Source organism: Indicator indicator, chromosome 14, assembly GCF_027791375.1.
Source record: "Indicator indicator isolate 239-I01 chromosome 14, UM_Iind_1.1, whole genome shotgun sequence".
In the NCBI taxonomy this organism is placed as follows: Eukaryota; Metazoa; Chordata; class Aves; order Piciformes; family Indicatoridae; genus Indicator; species Indicator indicator.
The window spans coordinates 4,958,552-4,972,905 of NC_072023.1; the positions used below are offsets into that span (position 1 = coordinate 4,958,552).

General features: G+C 45.3%; 1 protein-coding gene across 1 annotated transcript in view; it reads right to left on the reverse strand.

Moving 5' to 3' along the window:
- The window catches only part of SLC5A8 (solute carrier family 5 member 8), a 35,540-nt gene that overhangs the window by 20,900 nt on the left and 286 nt on the right, over positions 1 to 14,354 (reverse strand). The window contains exons 2-4 of the mRNA XM_054386774.1: positions 5,661 to 5,775; positions 4,842 to 5,208; positions 3,120 to 3,185 (exon numbers count right to left, since the gene is read on the reverse strand). Of these exons, the coding sequence (XP_054242749.1) occupies positions 3,120 to 3,185; positions 4,842 to 5,208; positions 5,661 to 5,775 (548 nt within the window). The remainder of the gene's footprint in view (positions 1 to 3,119; positions 3,186 to 4,841; positions 5,209 to 5,660; positions 5,776 to 14,354) is intronic.

Consider the following 14,354-nt stretch of genomic DNA (forward strand, 5'->3'; position numbering starts at 1 on the left):
TATGCAATCTATATTTCTTAAAGTCAAAACTGTGAGAAAATAATTCCCATTGTTAGAAGACAAATGTCTGAGACTAACTAAGACTGCAGTCTCACAGCCTTGTGTCCTTAAATACCAAGGACTCTTAAATACCAAATTCCTCTTCAGCTTCTTCTGGCTTTTGTAATTAACTTATTTTATTGCTTTAAACCTGCAGTCATATGGCAGAAACAAGAGCAAAAAGAACTTGACGAGGAATCTATTACAATTTATTTTCTCAGTCTTGGGATCAATATACCTCTCAGTATGCAACTATAATGCACATGAGTAAGAACAAAAGACCCAGCATCAGTTAATCCTTATGGATAACATCATAAGGAATTACACTCCTGTAAGATGAAGCCACACATGATTATCAGCAGATTTCTACTTTCAGCAAATACAATAATGACACAGACAAATCAAGGAGCTACTTCATCCACTTTTGTGGGCACAATGGGATTTGTACACTGACAACCTCTACTTTATCAGTGCATATTTTACAATTCTGATTGCTTTTCTACCACTGTTACTACGACAAGTTCAGCTGTGACATGGTTTAGGGGAATGCAACTTGCAATGTGCAGACAACTTCTGTGAAGGTCAGTGGTCTTGATTCAAAGGATCCAAACCACAGTCAGGTCCTGGGCTGACTTCCATCAGCTTTCCATGGTGCAGCTCCCTGATTGACAGGAGTGGGACTTGGACATGGAAATGAAGCAGAATCAGATGTTATCCAGAAGTTGTGGGCACCTCATCCCTAGTGTGTTTAAGACCAAGCTGGGTAAGGCTTTGAACATCCTGGTCTAGTGGGAGGTGTCCCTGTCCATGACAGCAGCTGGAACTGAGTTATTTTTAAGGTCCCCTCCAACTCAAGTCTCCCTCCACCTTTGTTATAGGCCCCTTTTATATATTGAAAGGCTGCAAAAGGTCTCCACACAGCCTTTCCTTCTCCAGGTTGAACAGTCCCAACTCTGTCATCCTTTCTTCATAGGAGGGGGTGTTCCATCCCTCTGATCATTTTTGTGGGCCTCCTCTGGACCCACTCCAACAGGTCCATGTCTTACTTATGCTGAGGAGAGGACCCCAAAAGTAGATGCAGTTCTCCAGGTGAGGTCTTGGAAGAGCAGAGTAGGAGGGGAGAATCAGCTCCCTCAACCTGCTGGCCATGCTTCTTTTTATGCAGCCCAGGATGTGACTGGCTTTTTGGGCTGCAAGCACACACTGTGCAGCCGTATCCAGTTTTTCATCAGTATCCCAAAGTCCTTCTCTGCAGGGCTCCTCCTAATCAGTTCACCTCTCCATCTGTACTGATATTGGGAACCTTGGACTTACCTTGTTGAACTTTGAGGTTTACATGGGTCAACTCCTCAAGCCTGTATTAGTACCTCTGGGTGGCATCCCTTCTCTCTAGTGAATCAGCTGCACCACCTGGTGTCATTCACAAACTTGCTGAGGGTGAACTCATTCCCACTATGCCATTAATAAAGGTAATAAACAGTGTTGGTCCCAGCGCAAGACCATGAAGGACATCACACATTACTAGTTTCCACTAGGACATTTAACTGTTGCCTGCAACTCCAGCCAATTCCTTATCCATCAGTCAAACCCATATCTTTCCAAGCCTGCTATTTCAGCAATCCAGCATGAGAAAGTGGCTTTATCATATGCAGCAAACAAGAAGCTTTGAGCCATAGCAAATTAAAATTTGTCACAAGGATGATTGTTTTTTTGTGTAAATCAAAACACAACTGCTGACAAGGTCTTCCCACTTTTACACACATGCCAATATTCACCAAACAGTTACTTACACCATTAAAAGCTTGGAGGGTTTCCTTTCCTCACTAACCCTCTCTGAAAGGATGTTGTAGTAAGGTGGGGGTTTGTCTCTTCTCCCGAGTATCAGGTGTCAGCATGAGAGAAAATGGTCTGAAATTGTGCCAGGGGAGGCTTAGTTTGGATATTAGGAAAGATTTCTTTCCTGAAAGAATGGTTAGGCATTGGAACAGGCTGCCCATGGAGGTGGTGGAGTCACCATCCCAGGAGGTGTGGAATGTGTGGACATGGCACTTGGAGATGTGGTTTCATAGCTATGGAGGTCTTAGGTCGACAGTCGGACTTGATGATCTAACTTAGAAGTCATTTCCAGCAGAAGCACTTCTGTGATTCACACATGTTAGCACTCTACTTTACTTTTCCTATGGGCTTGTGGATCTATAAATGCCAGCTAAGAGGACTGTTCAAATATGTAATTAACACTGCATTGATCATCATCTTGTTGGTGCAAGTGTAATTGCCTGGTAACTCCTGATGTGTCTTAATGCAAACCCAGGAAAAAAAAATAAACATGTTAACTTGAAAAGCTTTCTGATTGTATATTTATTCTTGCTTTGAATTCCCCCAAAAGTCCACTTCAGAATTGTGAAAAGAAGACAACATTTTTGTTTCTGGAGCATTTGGCACATGCACATTGTACATTTAAAACCTGCAGTCTCATACTGACTCCCCAATAGGGCTGGACACTGCAAACTGCACCAACAATAACTTTAGAGACTGCTTCAATTTAACATCCCTGCTTCTCAGTTTGCAGACACCCAGGGTTTTTTCCAGTGGTGGTGGTGGTGGAAGCCCCTTCTGCAGTAAACGACAGCTCCTGACAGCTTGTTTAGTCACCTTTCACAGACCTTTGAGAATTAATCAGGCTCCCAGAATCCATGGGACTGAGGATGAAAAGTGCCACTGTAGATAATTGGGGCATGTTTACATTTTAAACCCACTGTGGGCTTCTCCAGCAGGCAGGCAAATGACTGCCCTTCACACTGTTCCCTGCAGTGAAGGGTTGCTCGTCTCTTGGCATGGTGCTGATGCCAAGTGACTGCTCCGGGTGCTCAATAATGAACACAAAGACTCAAGAGGCAGGTATCCCAGTGTCTCCTCCCCACCTCACTGCTTTGGGGCAGAAAGAGCTCTGTTTCTCACACTCCCAACCACCCATGCATCGTGGTAACCTCATCAACCATTCGGAGAAAACAGCCAGTTAGACTAATCTGCAGCATGCTGGTGGCTATGAGGACCATAGAACAGCTTTGAGATTTACTTGCCGTTTGGATAATGAAGAGGATAGTTCCACAGAGGCGCAGGTATCTATTAAACCGAAGCTCTAAATACTGCAAAAGAGAAGAAAATGCAAATGTCTATGAAACTTGGCACTATTGATAGGGCTAGAGTGAAGTGATGAACAATAGAGGAGGGCCGTAGCCTCACTTTACATTTTCATGAGTGGCCAAAACTCCTAGAGTCACCTTGATTGACATCTCTTTCTACTTCATTTGGTATTTCCTTACAGGCCTCACAACTGAGTAGTAACATATGTGCAAGTGAAGAGGACATGAGCTTAAAGGTATGTGACAGTCTGCAGAATGGAAACTGGTGCTACCCAGCTCCTCAATAGAGGGGGAGCTGTGCACCATGACCTGGCAAAGACCAGCACTCATTGTTACAGAATCTGTTAATATCCTGAAAGGAACCCACAAGGATCTTCGAGTCCACCTCTAGACTCCACTTCACAATGACACACCAGCAAACAACAGAACCAACTTGTATTGTGTGATTAGAGAGAAAAAGAAATATTATGGATATTCTTCAGAGCTTTAATTGATCTGGAAACTCTGGCATTATGCGCCTTCATCTGAACTGCTGCAAGAGATGGCAGAAGGTCTCTAGTGGTCAGCTGTTTTCTCCATGGTCACCTTCTGCACTGTCTGAAGCAGCTCAGCATATTCTACAGATAAGTGGAAATCTAGCCTTTTGCAAAAGAGGAGCCCTCAGTTTTCTACCTAGCCTGAGACAGCACAACCTTTGAATGAGTTTGTAATGCAGATTTCTTCCCACTCTCTGTCCTAACAACCATCTAGGCTGTGTGGTTTTACAAAAGAGATCTCCCCTGCCTGCCAGTCTTCAATTGACACAAATGCTGAAGTATCTCAAAGTGCTTCTTTATCAATTGGGCATTTAAACCACATCTGCAACCATGCCCATTCAAGGAAGGTGTGATGAACACCTGGACAGACACAAGAAGTTGTTCAGTCTCTGAACTCTGCCACAAATAGAAGACTTATCTTTTGCAGGTGCATTACTCTAACCTCACGATTATCAGTGAGTTTCCAGTTATCCTATCATCAGAACGAACAGTCCAAAGATTAGTAGTTTAAAAGACACTGGAAGCCAACAGCAATTTCTGTTGGTGAATTCTTATCTAAATCTACCAACAGAAACCTTGTTGTCAGCCTCCAGTGCTGCAACACCCTGGCTCAATGTAATAAAGTGATAAAGGCCAAAGGAGATGATCCTTCCTCGATTATGCTCTGTAAAAAGAGCAATTTGCCTCCAAATCTGCCAGAGGAGGACTTTCGTGGCTGCATGTAAGCTTAGAAACCTTTCTGGAGGAAGTGTGATGTGAGAACTCTGGTTCCTATGATAGATGCTCTTGTAGTCTGCACTTGATATATTAATCATACATCATTAATGACATGCCACCACCTAAGCTGTAAAAGGAGGATTAATCCACCTGCTGAACCAAGTACCTAGTCAGGGAACAAACCTGACATGATGCACAGCTCCTGAGCTGAGACAGCAGGGCTGAGGATCTCTTCTCTGTGGAGGCAGTTTGGGCAGACTTGAGGACAGAGCAGGTTGCAACCTACTCTTGGGAGGATGGACAAATGGGTCAGCACAGAGTGCAAGGAGATTTAGGGAAGAGACTTAGGGGACAAATGTATAAACCAGGCATGAAAAGCTCCCTGAAGGCTTCCATTTCATCTTACCTCGTAGGTGCTGGTAATGCCCAGCTTGTAGAAAACAGGCAGGAAGATCTCGGCGCTGCACAGCACCACGAGGCCATAGGTGAAGGCGAACATACAGAAGATGGCACCATAGCGGTAAATCTCGGCAGGGGTCCCCAGCACGGTGACAGCTGACATGAAGCTGGCGGTGAGAGAGAGCGCGACCGGGAGAGCGCTCATGCTGCGGCCCCCAGTAAGGAAGTCCTTAGATGTCTTCTGCCCGCCTCCCACGAAGGCGTAGTAGACCCCAATGATCGCCGAGATCACCAGCATGCCCGCAAAAACCACATAGTCCCAGACGGTGAAGCCCCCCATGCTAGCGGAGAGAGTCGCCGCTGGAGCCAAGGATCTGAGACACAGTCAGGTCAGAGGGGCAGTGGCTGCCCCCGCAGGGCTGGCACGGGGCGGCCGGCGCAGGACGAAGGAGATGGGACAGGACTCCGCAAGGGGTGCCGCGACACCGTGCGCCCCGCCGGGCGATCGCGGAGCGGAGCCGTGCACGCCGCTGAGGTAGGTGCCGTGCAGAGTGGTCCCTCCCGTCGGGACGGGTGAGGTGCGCCACGGTCCCTGTCACCGGGGCAGCTGTGGAGCGGTGCTGTCCCTACCGCCGGGCAGGTGCGGTGCGGTACGCTACGCCCCGCGCAGGTCTCCGCCCGTGTGTCTCCGTGGGCTGTCAGAAGCAGTGCGAGTGCCGGAGCCGGGTCAGCGGGCAGGCCTTATACGGTGCCCGGTGCCCGCTCCTCCCCGCGGCCGTGAGCGCCCCCCCCGGAGCGGGAAGGGGCGGCCTCGGCCGGGCCATACCCGGTAATTGCCACCCGCCCCGCGCCTCCGGGTCCTGCGGCGCCGGGGCTGGCAGGATGACCACGGTGCAGAGCCCCGCCTGAAGGAGGTTTACAGCCCAAACTTGGGTCGCAGTCTAGGGGTTTTGGAAGGGAGATAATTCACCCGACAGTTCCCCAGGATGGTGTTTCCTACCCTTCTTCATCAGCATTTTCCACCATCTCCCTAAATAAAAAAAGTGAAAATGCAGCTTATTATGGTTTGACATCCACATTTCTGTGGGTCGAGCAATCTGGAAGATAACCCAGAGAATCAGTAATTGCCAAGGTGATCTGCTGAACACTGCAGTTATGTGATAGAGAAGCTTCACTACCTATGCTGTGCTCAAAGAAGCTTTGCTCACCTTCTTCAACTAATCACAGGTTCACAGAAATATCACAGAGGAAATTTCATGTATCTCACCCACAGGGGAATGCATCAGAAGCACCTATGGGATCCCAAGGCCATGGACATCAGGCAGTGAAGAAATGACCACTGCTATAGCTAGCAGCACATACAGAACTACGCAGCAAATACCACCTTGGACCACTTTGCCATAGCAACCCCAGATAGGAGATTAGGATGTAAAGATTCCAAGGGTGACCATAAGGAGGGCCTGACCACACCTTGAAGCAGGACTCAGTATCTCTGCACAGCAGCTTTCTGTTTTGAACTGTGCATCAGAAAAGTTCTGTGCTGGAGGAGATTTCCCAGCATAGGACAGCAGGTAGATAAGGCCCTTTCCTGCTCAGTCTCTCCCACTTCTTATCCACAGCTGGATTTGCTGGAAATAGTCTTTACTGCAAGTGCTCTGAGTTCAGCACAAGACGTTCTGACCTGCCTACAGCTGACCAACCTGAAACACAATTTTCAACAGCTTTCCATATCTTAGACAGAAATGATTGACCAGACACTGACAGACAAACCAGCTCATGGAGCACTTCTACCTCCTCTGGATCTGGCAGGCTCTTTAAAGATATTTGGAGCTGCACATTGGAATGAGAGGGCACAGGTGGAAGTCCAGTCTGGCAGAGTTATGAAATTGAGCCTTAAAATCATACCTGTGTTGGTCTGGCCTCTAGATGTCCATATGGAAGCATGTGCATCCCTGAAAATACAGAGGCTGGCCACTGTGGTACAAGCAGCATGTCCTAACCTTGCAGGTTAGAGTGTCAGTCTCTCTGGCCCAATTGCACTTTAATTACTTATATAATGAGTAACAGCTTCCAGATGTCCTGATGAGGAAGCACAAGAAAGAAATGTATCCTGTACCTCTACCAATTAGGCTGTTTAACTATTATCTAAGATGGTTGCCCTAATTTGCTACTGGCTTTTGACCACACGAAAGACGAGAAACCCTTTCAGCAAAGCTTCCACCAAAACCAGCACCTTCCCTCACAGTGCAATGAACTGATGTTGTTCAGCAATGATATGTGTTGTCAAAAAACATGAGCCAATTTATTACAAGATGGGATAAGCAGCCTCCTGCCCAGACTCACAGCTTGTACTGCTCAGAGCTCCATGCTTGGTGTTGCTTATTTGCACTCTTTTGGGTTTTCTGTTGCTCAAACCATTCAAACAGTAACATGCATTTAAATTCTTAACTGTGAAGGATTAATACAGTTTTGGTTCTGTTGCTTTATTATTTCTGACATAATGTAAACAGAACAAGTGATAACCTGTACGGGAAAACAAATTGTGTTTCTTAACTGAAACACAAGCAGCTATGAGGAAATGCATGTCACTGGCTTCAGGTGGCATCTGACATCTGATTCTTTTTACAGGAATACTAAACAAATTGTGTTCCAAACGTCATCATGACCAGTATGTCAAGAAAGGTTTGATCCTCCCATTCAGATATTTCTGCCGTAGAAGCCAGCAGCAAATCTATATAATGCTGATGTCCTAAATCATGGTAAGTGGTCCTTGGAGAACAAGGCTAAATGTTTTTATTCTGGATTTTTATACACAAAACCAAATTAGCTCCATGGAACACAGTGGGCCTGTGCTGTGTAATGGAGACAGAACCGTGGGTATTTGCTTTCCTCATTGCTACAATAGATACTGAAATGTCTTCCAAACTCAGAGAGTGTATTTCGTTGTTTTCTTGTAGCACCTTATCTTACCTCCATTGGGTCTTATTTAGTCCCTCATCTCACTGACTCTGAGCTTCACTGGCATCAGCAGTTTATGCTGTTTAATAGCACTAAGTGTGTGATTCATATCTCTTCACCACCTCTTTGAACTAAGTTTTGGAAATACACTTTGAAGGGTTCTCCTGCTTGATGGCAAATGTGGGCATAGGCAAAAGCAAGTGGAAGTGAGGTAGGAAAGCACCGGAGGCCCAGTGAACACTGTTCAGCAGTGCTGCAAGATCCTTTGCAATTTGCCCTGAGCAGCCTGGGAGCTCTCAGACTTCCAGCTGAGCTCAGATTGCACGTGAAGAGCAGCTGGTGCTTAATGGTACTCCTGTGTGGGGCCAGGACTGAGTTCATAGATTCATAGAATGGTTTGGGTTGGAAGGGACCTTGAAGATCATCCAGTTCCAACCTTCCTGCCACTAGCAGGGACACCTTCCACTAGACCAGATTGCTCAAGGTCTGATCCAACCTGGCCTTGAACACCTCCAGGGAGGGGGCATCCATGACTTTCCTGGGCAACCTGTTCCAGTGTCTCACCACCCTCGCTCTAAAGAATTTGTATCTAATATCCAACCTAAATCTCCCCTCCTCAAGCTTCAATACATTCCTTCTCATCCTATCACCACAAGCCCTTGTAAAAAGTCCTTCCCCAGTTTTCTTGTAAGTCCTCTTCAAGTACCGGAAGGCCTCTATAAGCTCTGTCTGGAGCCTTCTCTTCTCCAGGCTGAACAGCCCCAACTCTCTCAGCCTGTCCCCATAGAGGAGGTGCTCCAGCCCTCTGATGATCCCTTCTCTTCTGATTACACAGGGAAAGGTTTGGCAACCTTGCCAGACAATAGCTGGCCATTGGTAAAAACAAACAATCAACACAATTTCAAAGCAACATCTGACTAAACTATTTTTTTACCTTTTTTTTTTTATACTCAATTTGGCCTTTTATGGGAACATTTTGAAAAAAAATCTGTTTATTTTTGTTTGGATGATTTGCTTAGGAAATTAGGGACTTAGGGTCATGCTCTGTGCATATGCATACATGTATTCATATAGAAAGTGTTTTCTAACACCATGACCAAATTTACAGAGGGGTAGAGGTCTCGAAGATATTAAGGCACTACCAGTTTCATGAAAGTAGATGGGCAAGAAAGAGGTTTCCTGCAAATGTTCACGTTGAAGACTGAAGCAGGAGCTGAACCTCTATTAGATAACAGTGAAACCATATGAAAGAAAGACCTTGAAAATGCCCTGCTGCAGGTGCAGCTTCTCAGCTTATGAAAATACACAGCACTATGGGGATCAAGGTTCCATTTTCTCCTCTGTTCATGGAGCTACCTATTAAATTTCCTTCTGCTCATCATTGTTATTAGGAATAATATATCAATACTAATCACTGAATCCTAAAAAATCAGTTCATTTTTTCTCTCACAATGGAATGCTTTCAGGTCAAAATGCATTTCTTTTACTTCTGGAAGATATTGATTCCAGTAAAGTTAGTAAAACCACAACTGCTTCCTGCATAGCATCACTCATCACCTTGAAAAACCTGAATGAAAGTTCATTGTTGCTGGTGTTTTGTATTTCTGAAGATCAGTCAGCATTTGGCTCCTCCCTAATCCCTCCTGCTTGCCATGCCTGTCCACATGCTGCTGCTTTGAATTGCTGGGTTTAGTAGAGCTGCCATCATCACTGACCTTGCTTCTCCTGGTTTAATGCAACCTTAAAGGAATCTTCCACAGTGTTATTTTGTGAAGTTCTTAGCTGTCTCTTCAATTATTATTATTATTTTTTTTGGTCAGTACTTCTTCTGTTAATAGTATTTGAACATAACAGAATGACCATGCAAGGGTATTCAGAAGAGCAGTATAATCCTCAATAGTTCTTGTGAAATCTGGATGAGTCGTTTAGAAGCACTCAAGTGGCACCTGTATTTTGAGCAGAGGGAGCAACGGAGGGAAAAGAATCAGAGATACACAGAACTCCCAGAAATAAATCATGTTTAATCGACGTCTTGCATGGAAACCTCCTTGGTTGGTTGTTTTCCCTCTTTATGCATGCCACAGAAATGTGAACAAATGCAGTTTGCAATCAAAATAATTTAAATGTGAGTGCTTAATGTTCTTGAGAACAAAACTTCAGATTGTGTAACCCTCTAATATCAACACACCTTTGAAAATCAATAGTGCCTCTGGACTGAAGGAAGCACTTACTTGAGCCTTGGATGTTAAAATCTGAGTTGGAGCAGACTGCTCCAGCAGACTGAGTTCCAGCAGACTGGAAGGGACCCTCAAAGGTCATCTTGTCCAAGCCCCCTGCAGTGAGCAGGGACACCTCCAATAAGATCAGGCTGCCTGGAGCTGCACCAAGTCTGATCTTGAATGTCTCGAGGAACAGGGCCTCAACAACATCCCTAGGATTTCTTTATGGATTGTCCATGCAGTGAGATGTGCCATGCACAATTATTGGCTAAAGAGAACAATCAGTCTGGGAATAAAATTGTGGTGCAGACTTTACTTCTTTAACTCAAATGGATAAATAAGTTACATGCTTGAACTTTATTCTCATGGCTTTGGGATCTTTTGTTTATTTAAGGTGTTCAGTTTGGCATCAAGAGAATTACAATTCAACTAGTTTGCTTAATTGCAGTTAATGTATGAGAAAGGGCTGTCAAATGTTCACCAGAATAATCAATGAAAAATATTTGTTTTCCTGCATACATATTTTCTGAATTTCCTTGTTTTGTTTCAGTTGTTTTCCCCTTTTCCACCACCTGCTATCCAAACTATCTCTGTTCACATATTGTAGTGAGTGTTATTTTGAGATGTGTTCAGTTTAGGTGTACAAGGTAGCCACTTCTGTTACACAGCTTGGCTCCTGAGGTTGCCTCTCTAACTGAAGGAGAGAGACAGGCTCTCCTGAAAGAAACTAGGTGCTTTGATATGTTCCCTGGAGGAGCCTGTCTCTTTCCATTTTCTACAGAGAAAGCCCCTGGAAGTGAGCCTGCTACCTCTGGCACTTAAAAACACTATGAAAAACATGCCCCACTGCTGCCCTAGTGCCCTAATCAGCTCTTATTTTTTATTATTTGTGGATTTTAATGACCAAACTCCATGGTGGGGGGACTTTACTGATGCAGCCATAATGGGATCCTTACAGTGAATGTCTATGCAAAGAATCACAGAATGGTAGGGTTTGGAAGGGATCTCTGGAGATCATTGAGACCAACCCCGCTGCCAAAGCAGGATCACCTAAGGCAGGGTACACAGGAATGTGTGCAGAAGGATCTTGAAAGCCTCTAGAGAAGGAGACTTCACAACCTCTCTGGGCAGCCTGATCCAGTGCTCCATCACACAGTAGAGAGGTTTTTCCTGATGTTGAGGTGGAACTTCCTGTGTTCCAGTTTGTATCTCTTGCCCCTCGCCCTATCACAGGATACTATGGAAAAGAGATTAGCATCTTCTTGACACCCTGAGTTCAGGATATTACAGGCCTGAACACTCACCCCCTCTATTCAGATAGCTGCAGAAATCTGGGATCTATATTCCAGCTCCTTGTCCAAAATCCTCTCTGATCTGCAAACCGATGGGTTGGTGAAATCCTTCCCAGGACTCAGTTAGCATGGATGTGGAGTTCTATTATTTCCAGAATCTCTGTCCTTCAGGCATTTTAGAAAAAATGTGGTCAGACAGTTCCAGCAGTTTGCAGAGCAGGATTCCAGTATCTTGTATGCTTTGTTTTTTTGCAAATGCAAGTGCTCTCAACAACATCCTACATAATCCAGTGGAGTTTTCTTCCGTGAGGCAAGGCAAAGTGCCAGCTACTGACTGAGGAGGAAACTGGCAGTGAAAAGATGTCATTGTGTTTCGAAGGGCTCTTCTTGCTTTTCAGAGACATTAAAAAAAATAAACAGAAGCAGGCTGCTCTGGTTGAAATACTACACCGAAGACGTTACACACTTGTATAACCTGCCTTCCACCTCAGCCCAGCTTCCCCCTCAGTGAGGGCTTTGGAGATCTCCTGTGCTGTAGTGGGGTTCCAACCTTCTGCACCCAGCCTGTGCGCCTGAAGTTGTTCTCTGGAGTGACTCGAGACAGGCCAACAGGCTTCTGGCTTCATTCCTTCCGTACTCTAGCTACTGCCTTCAATATTTGTTGAAGAATCTATCCAAGCCTGGAAGTCATCCAGCTAAATTCACAGCTGCTTCTGTTAATTTATTTGCCTGTTATATTTAGCTTTGAAAAGCAAATTCTTCTCACAGTGAAATTCCCTATGTGAACTCCTTTCCTGGCACATCTCCACCATGCCTGTATGAATCCAGTAGAAAAATGAAAATTTGATTTTACACCTGTGCACTTATGCAATCTACAATATCCTGGGGTTAAAAATAGTCTGTCCTGGCTGCTCATTGGATGCTTGTATTGGATGGCATGTCCTTTAGGTTAGAAACTCAGTATCACACAGGCCTCAGGAGCAGATGTTTCTTATTGTCATTAATATACCTAAAAATATGATGCAAGTAGGGCAACTCTACATCTCACATCTCTTCCTGGAAAAGTAAAAGAATAAAGCTTGAGGCATTGCAGTCAGAGAGGAGTATATGTAGAAATGAAGCTGTTAACATAGCTGTCGCTCATACAGAAGTAGTGAAGGGACCTTCTGGGTCACTGAATTTTCCCAGATGAAATGCCAGACCTGCTGTCATGGCCATACTGGCATTGATACCTGAAGTAGCACCCTAAGGTAGTAACATCACTCAGCTGTATCTCCAAGCACTGTATTCAGTGCTGGCTGAAATGCAGTTCAGCAGTTGTTCTCGTGGGCAGAAGCTCTCATGAACTTCAGCAGCTGCAGGTTGAGCCTGTCTCACTCTTCTGACGAGGCACCAGTTTACAAACATGAAGAAGCATTTGTAAACTTTAAAAGCTTTCTCTAACATCTTCTGGTTTTGCTGGTGACTCTATTTCTGCAACAGGAAGAGCACACCTGAGCTCTTCTCTCTGTTGCTTTCCACACATGGTAGATTTTGGCCATTCCCTTGAATGATTTTGGAGCACATTCTACAAGTCTTTGTTCATACTATGTAGGAGACATATTAGGTGAATTTACTAACCACATCTGAAGATGTATTTGTGTTCTTCACCAGTGGTATATTGCCTAAGCCCTCCTCTGGTTCTAGACCTCTCCACATGCTTTTAGCTGCATTTTCTCCTGTATATATTTGGGCTTGAAAACACTTAAGCCAACCTTTTTGAACTCAAGTACCTAAAGTAGGCATTCTCTTTCCACTTAAAGCAAATGTCAGAAGTCTTTTCTATTCCAGCAGCAGAAGAGCAAACCTCAAAGTTAACAGCTGCCTCCATAGTCCTCTGAATTCATAGATGCTGCAGCAAGCATGCTCCTCTGCCTGTCCAGATGGCTATCCTGTTAATGACTTCGTGCTTGCCTGTGGGCAGCTTTTCTGCATCTGTCAGTGTTTATCCTGTTGGATCTGTTCGAACTTATAGGTCTCTACGTGCTCTTAATGGTGAACTTCAGCTGTGCTCAAATGTAACCTCGTGTTTTGCTGCCTGGATAACCTGCAAGCCTAGTTTATGAGAGTGGCCTTGAGCTGCCTGTAACAGGGAGGGACAAACTGCCAAGCCTTGGAAGCTGCAACACAAAATGGTTTTGTGGTTCTGGGCTGCTTGTACTGCAGCTGCCCAAACCAAAGCTTCATTCATTTTCTACCGACCCCCAGTATCCCTAATGCATTCTCCACCTTCCACAATTGCAGCCATGGGCAGAAGCTCCCGCAGGCCCTGGTACTGCTGGGAATGATGATCAGTTCATAATCATCTGCTCTTGTGCAAGGATTCAGTTTACATGTACTTTGGGATGGATTTGGGGGATTTTGAGATCTGGACTAACGTCTGCACTAAAATTGGGGCTGTAGGAGTTGGGTGGTGGCTATTTCAGGCCAAGCCACCAACACTGCACTGAGGGTTATGCTCTCCCACGTAACATTTTCTCACTGAAACATCCATTTCTCTTCCAGAGAAACTGCTGGGGCCTCTCTCTGCTACTGGGGTGCCTCAGCCATCCACGCTCCACCAGAGTGCAGAGGCACCTGGGAGTCCTGGTGGACAACAGTGTCCAGTTCTGGGCTCTCCAGTTCAAAAGATGCAAAAAAATTAATGCAGAGTCCAGCAGAGAGCTGAGGAAGATGATTAGGTGACAGGAGCATCTTTCTGATGAGGAGAGGCTGAGAGACTTGGGGCTCTTTAGCCTGGAAAAGAGACGCCTGAGAAGAGATCTTATAAATATCCAAAGAGTGGAGGTCATGAGCTGGTTCTTTTCCCAGTGACAGGACAAGGGGAAATGAGCACACACTGGAATAGAGGAACATCTGAACGGGAAGAAAAACTTCGAGGGTGCCAGATAATTGGAACAGGCTGCCCAGTGAAGTTGCGAAGTCTGCTCTGGACACATTCAAAAGCCACATGGACAGATCCTGTGTAACCTGCTCTCGGCGAACCTGCTTTAGCGGCGGGGTTGGACTAGA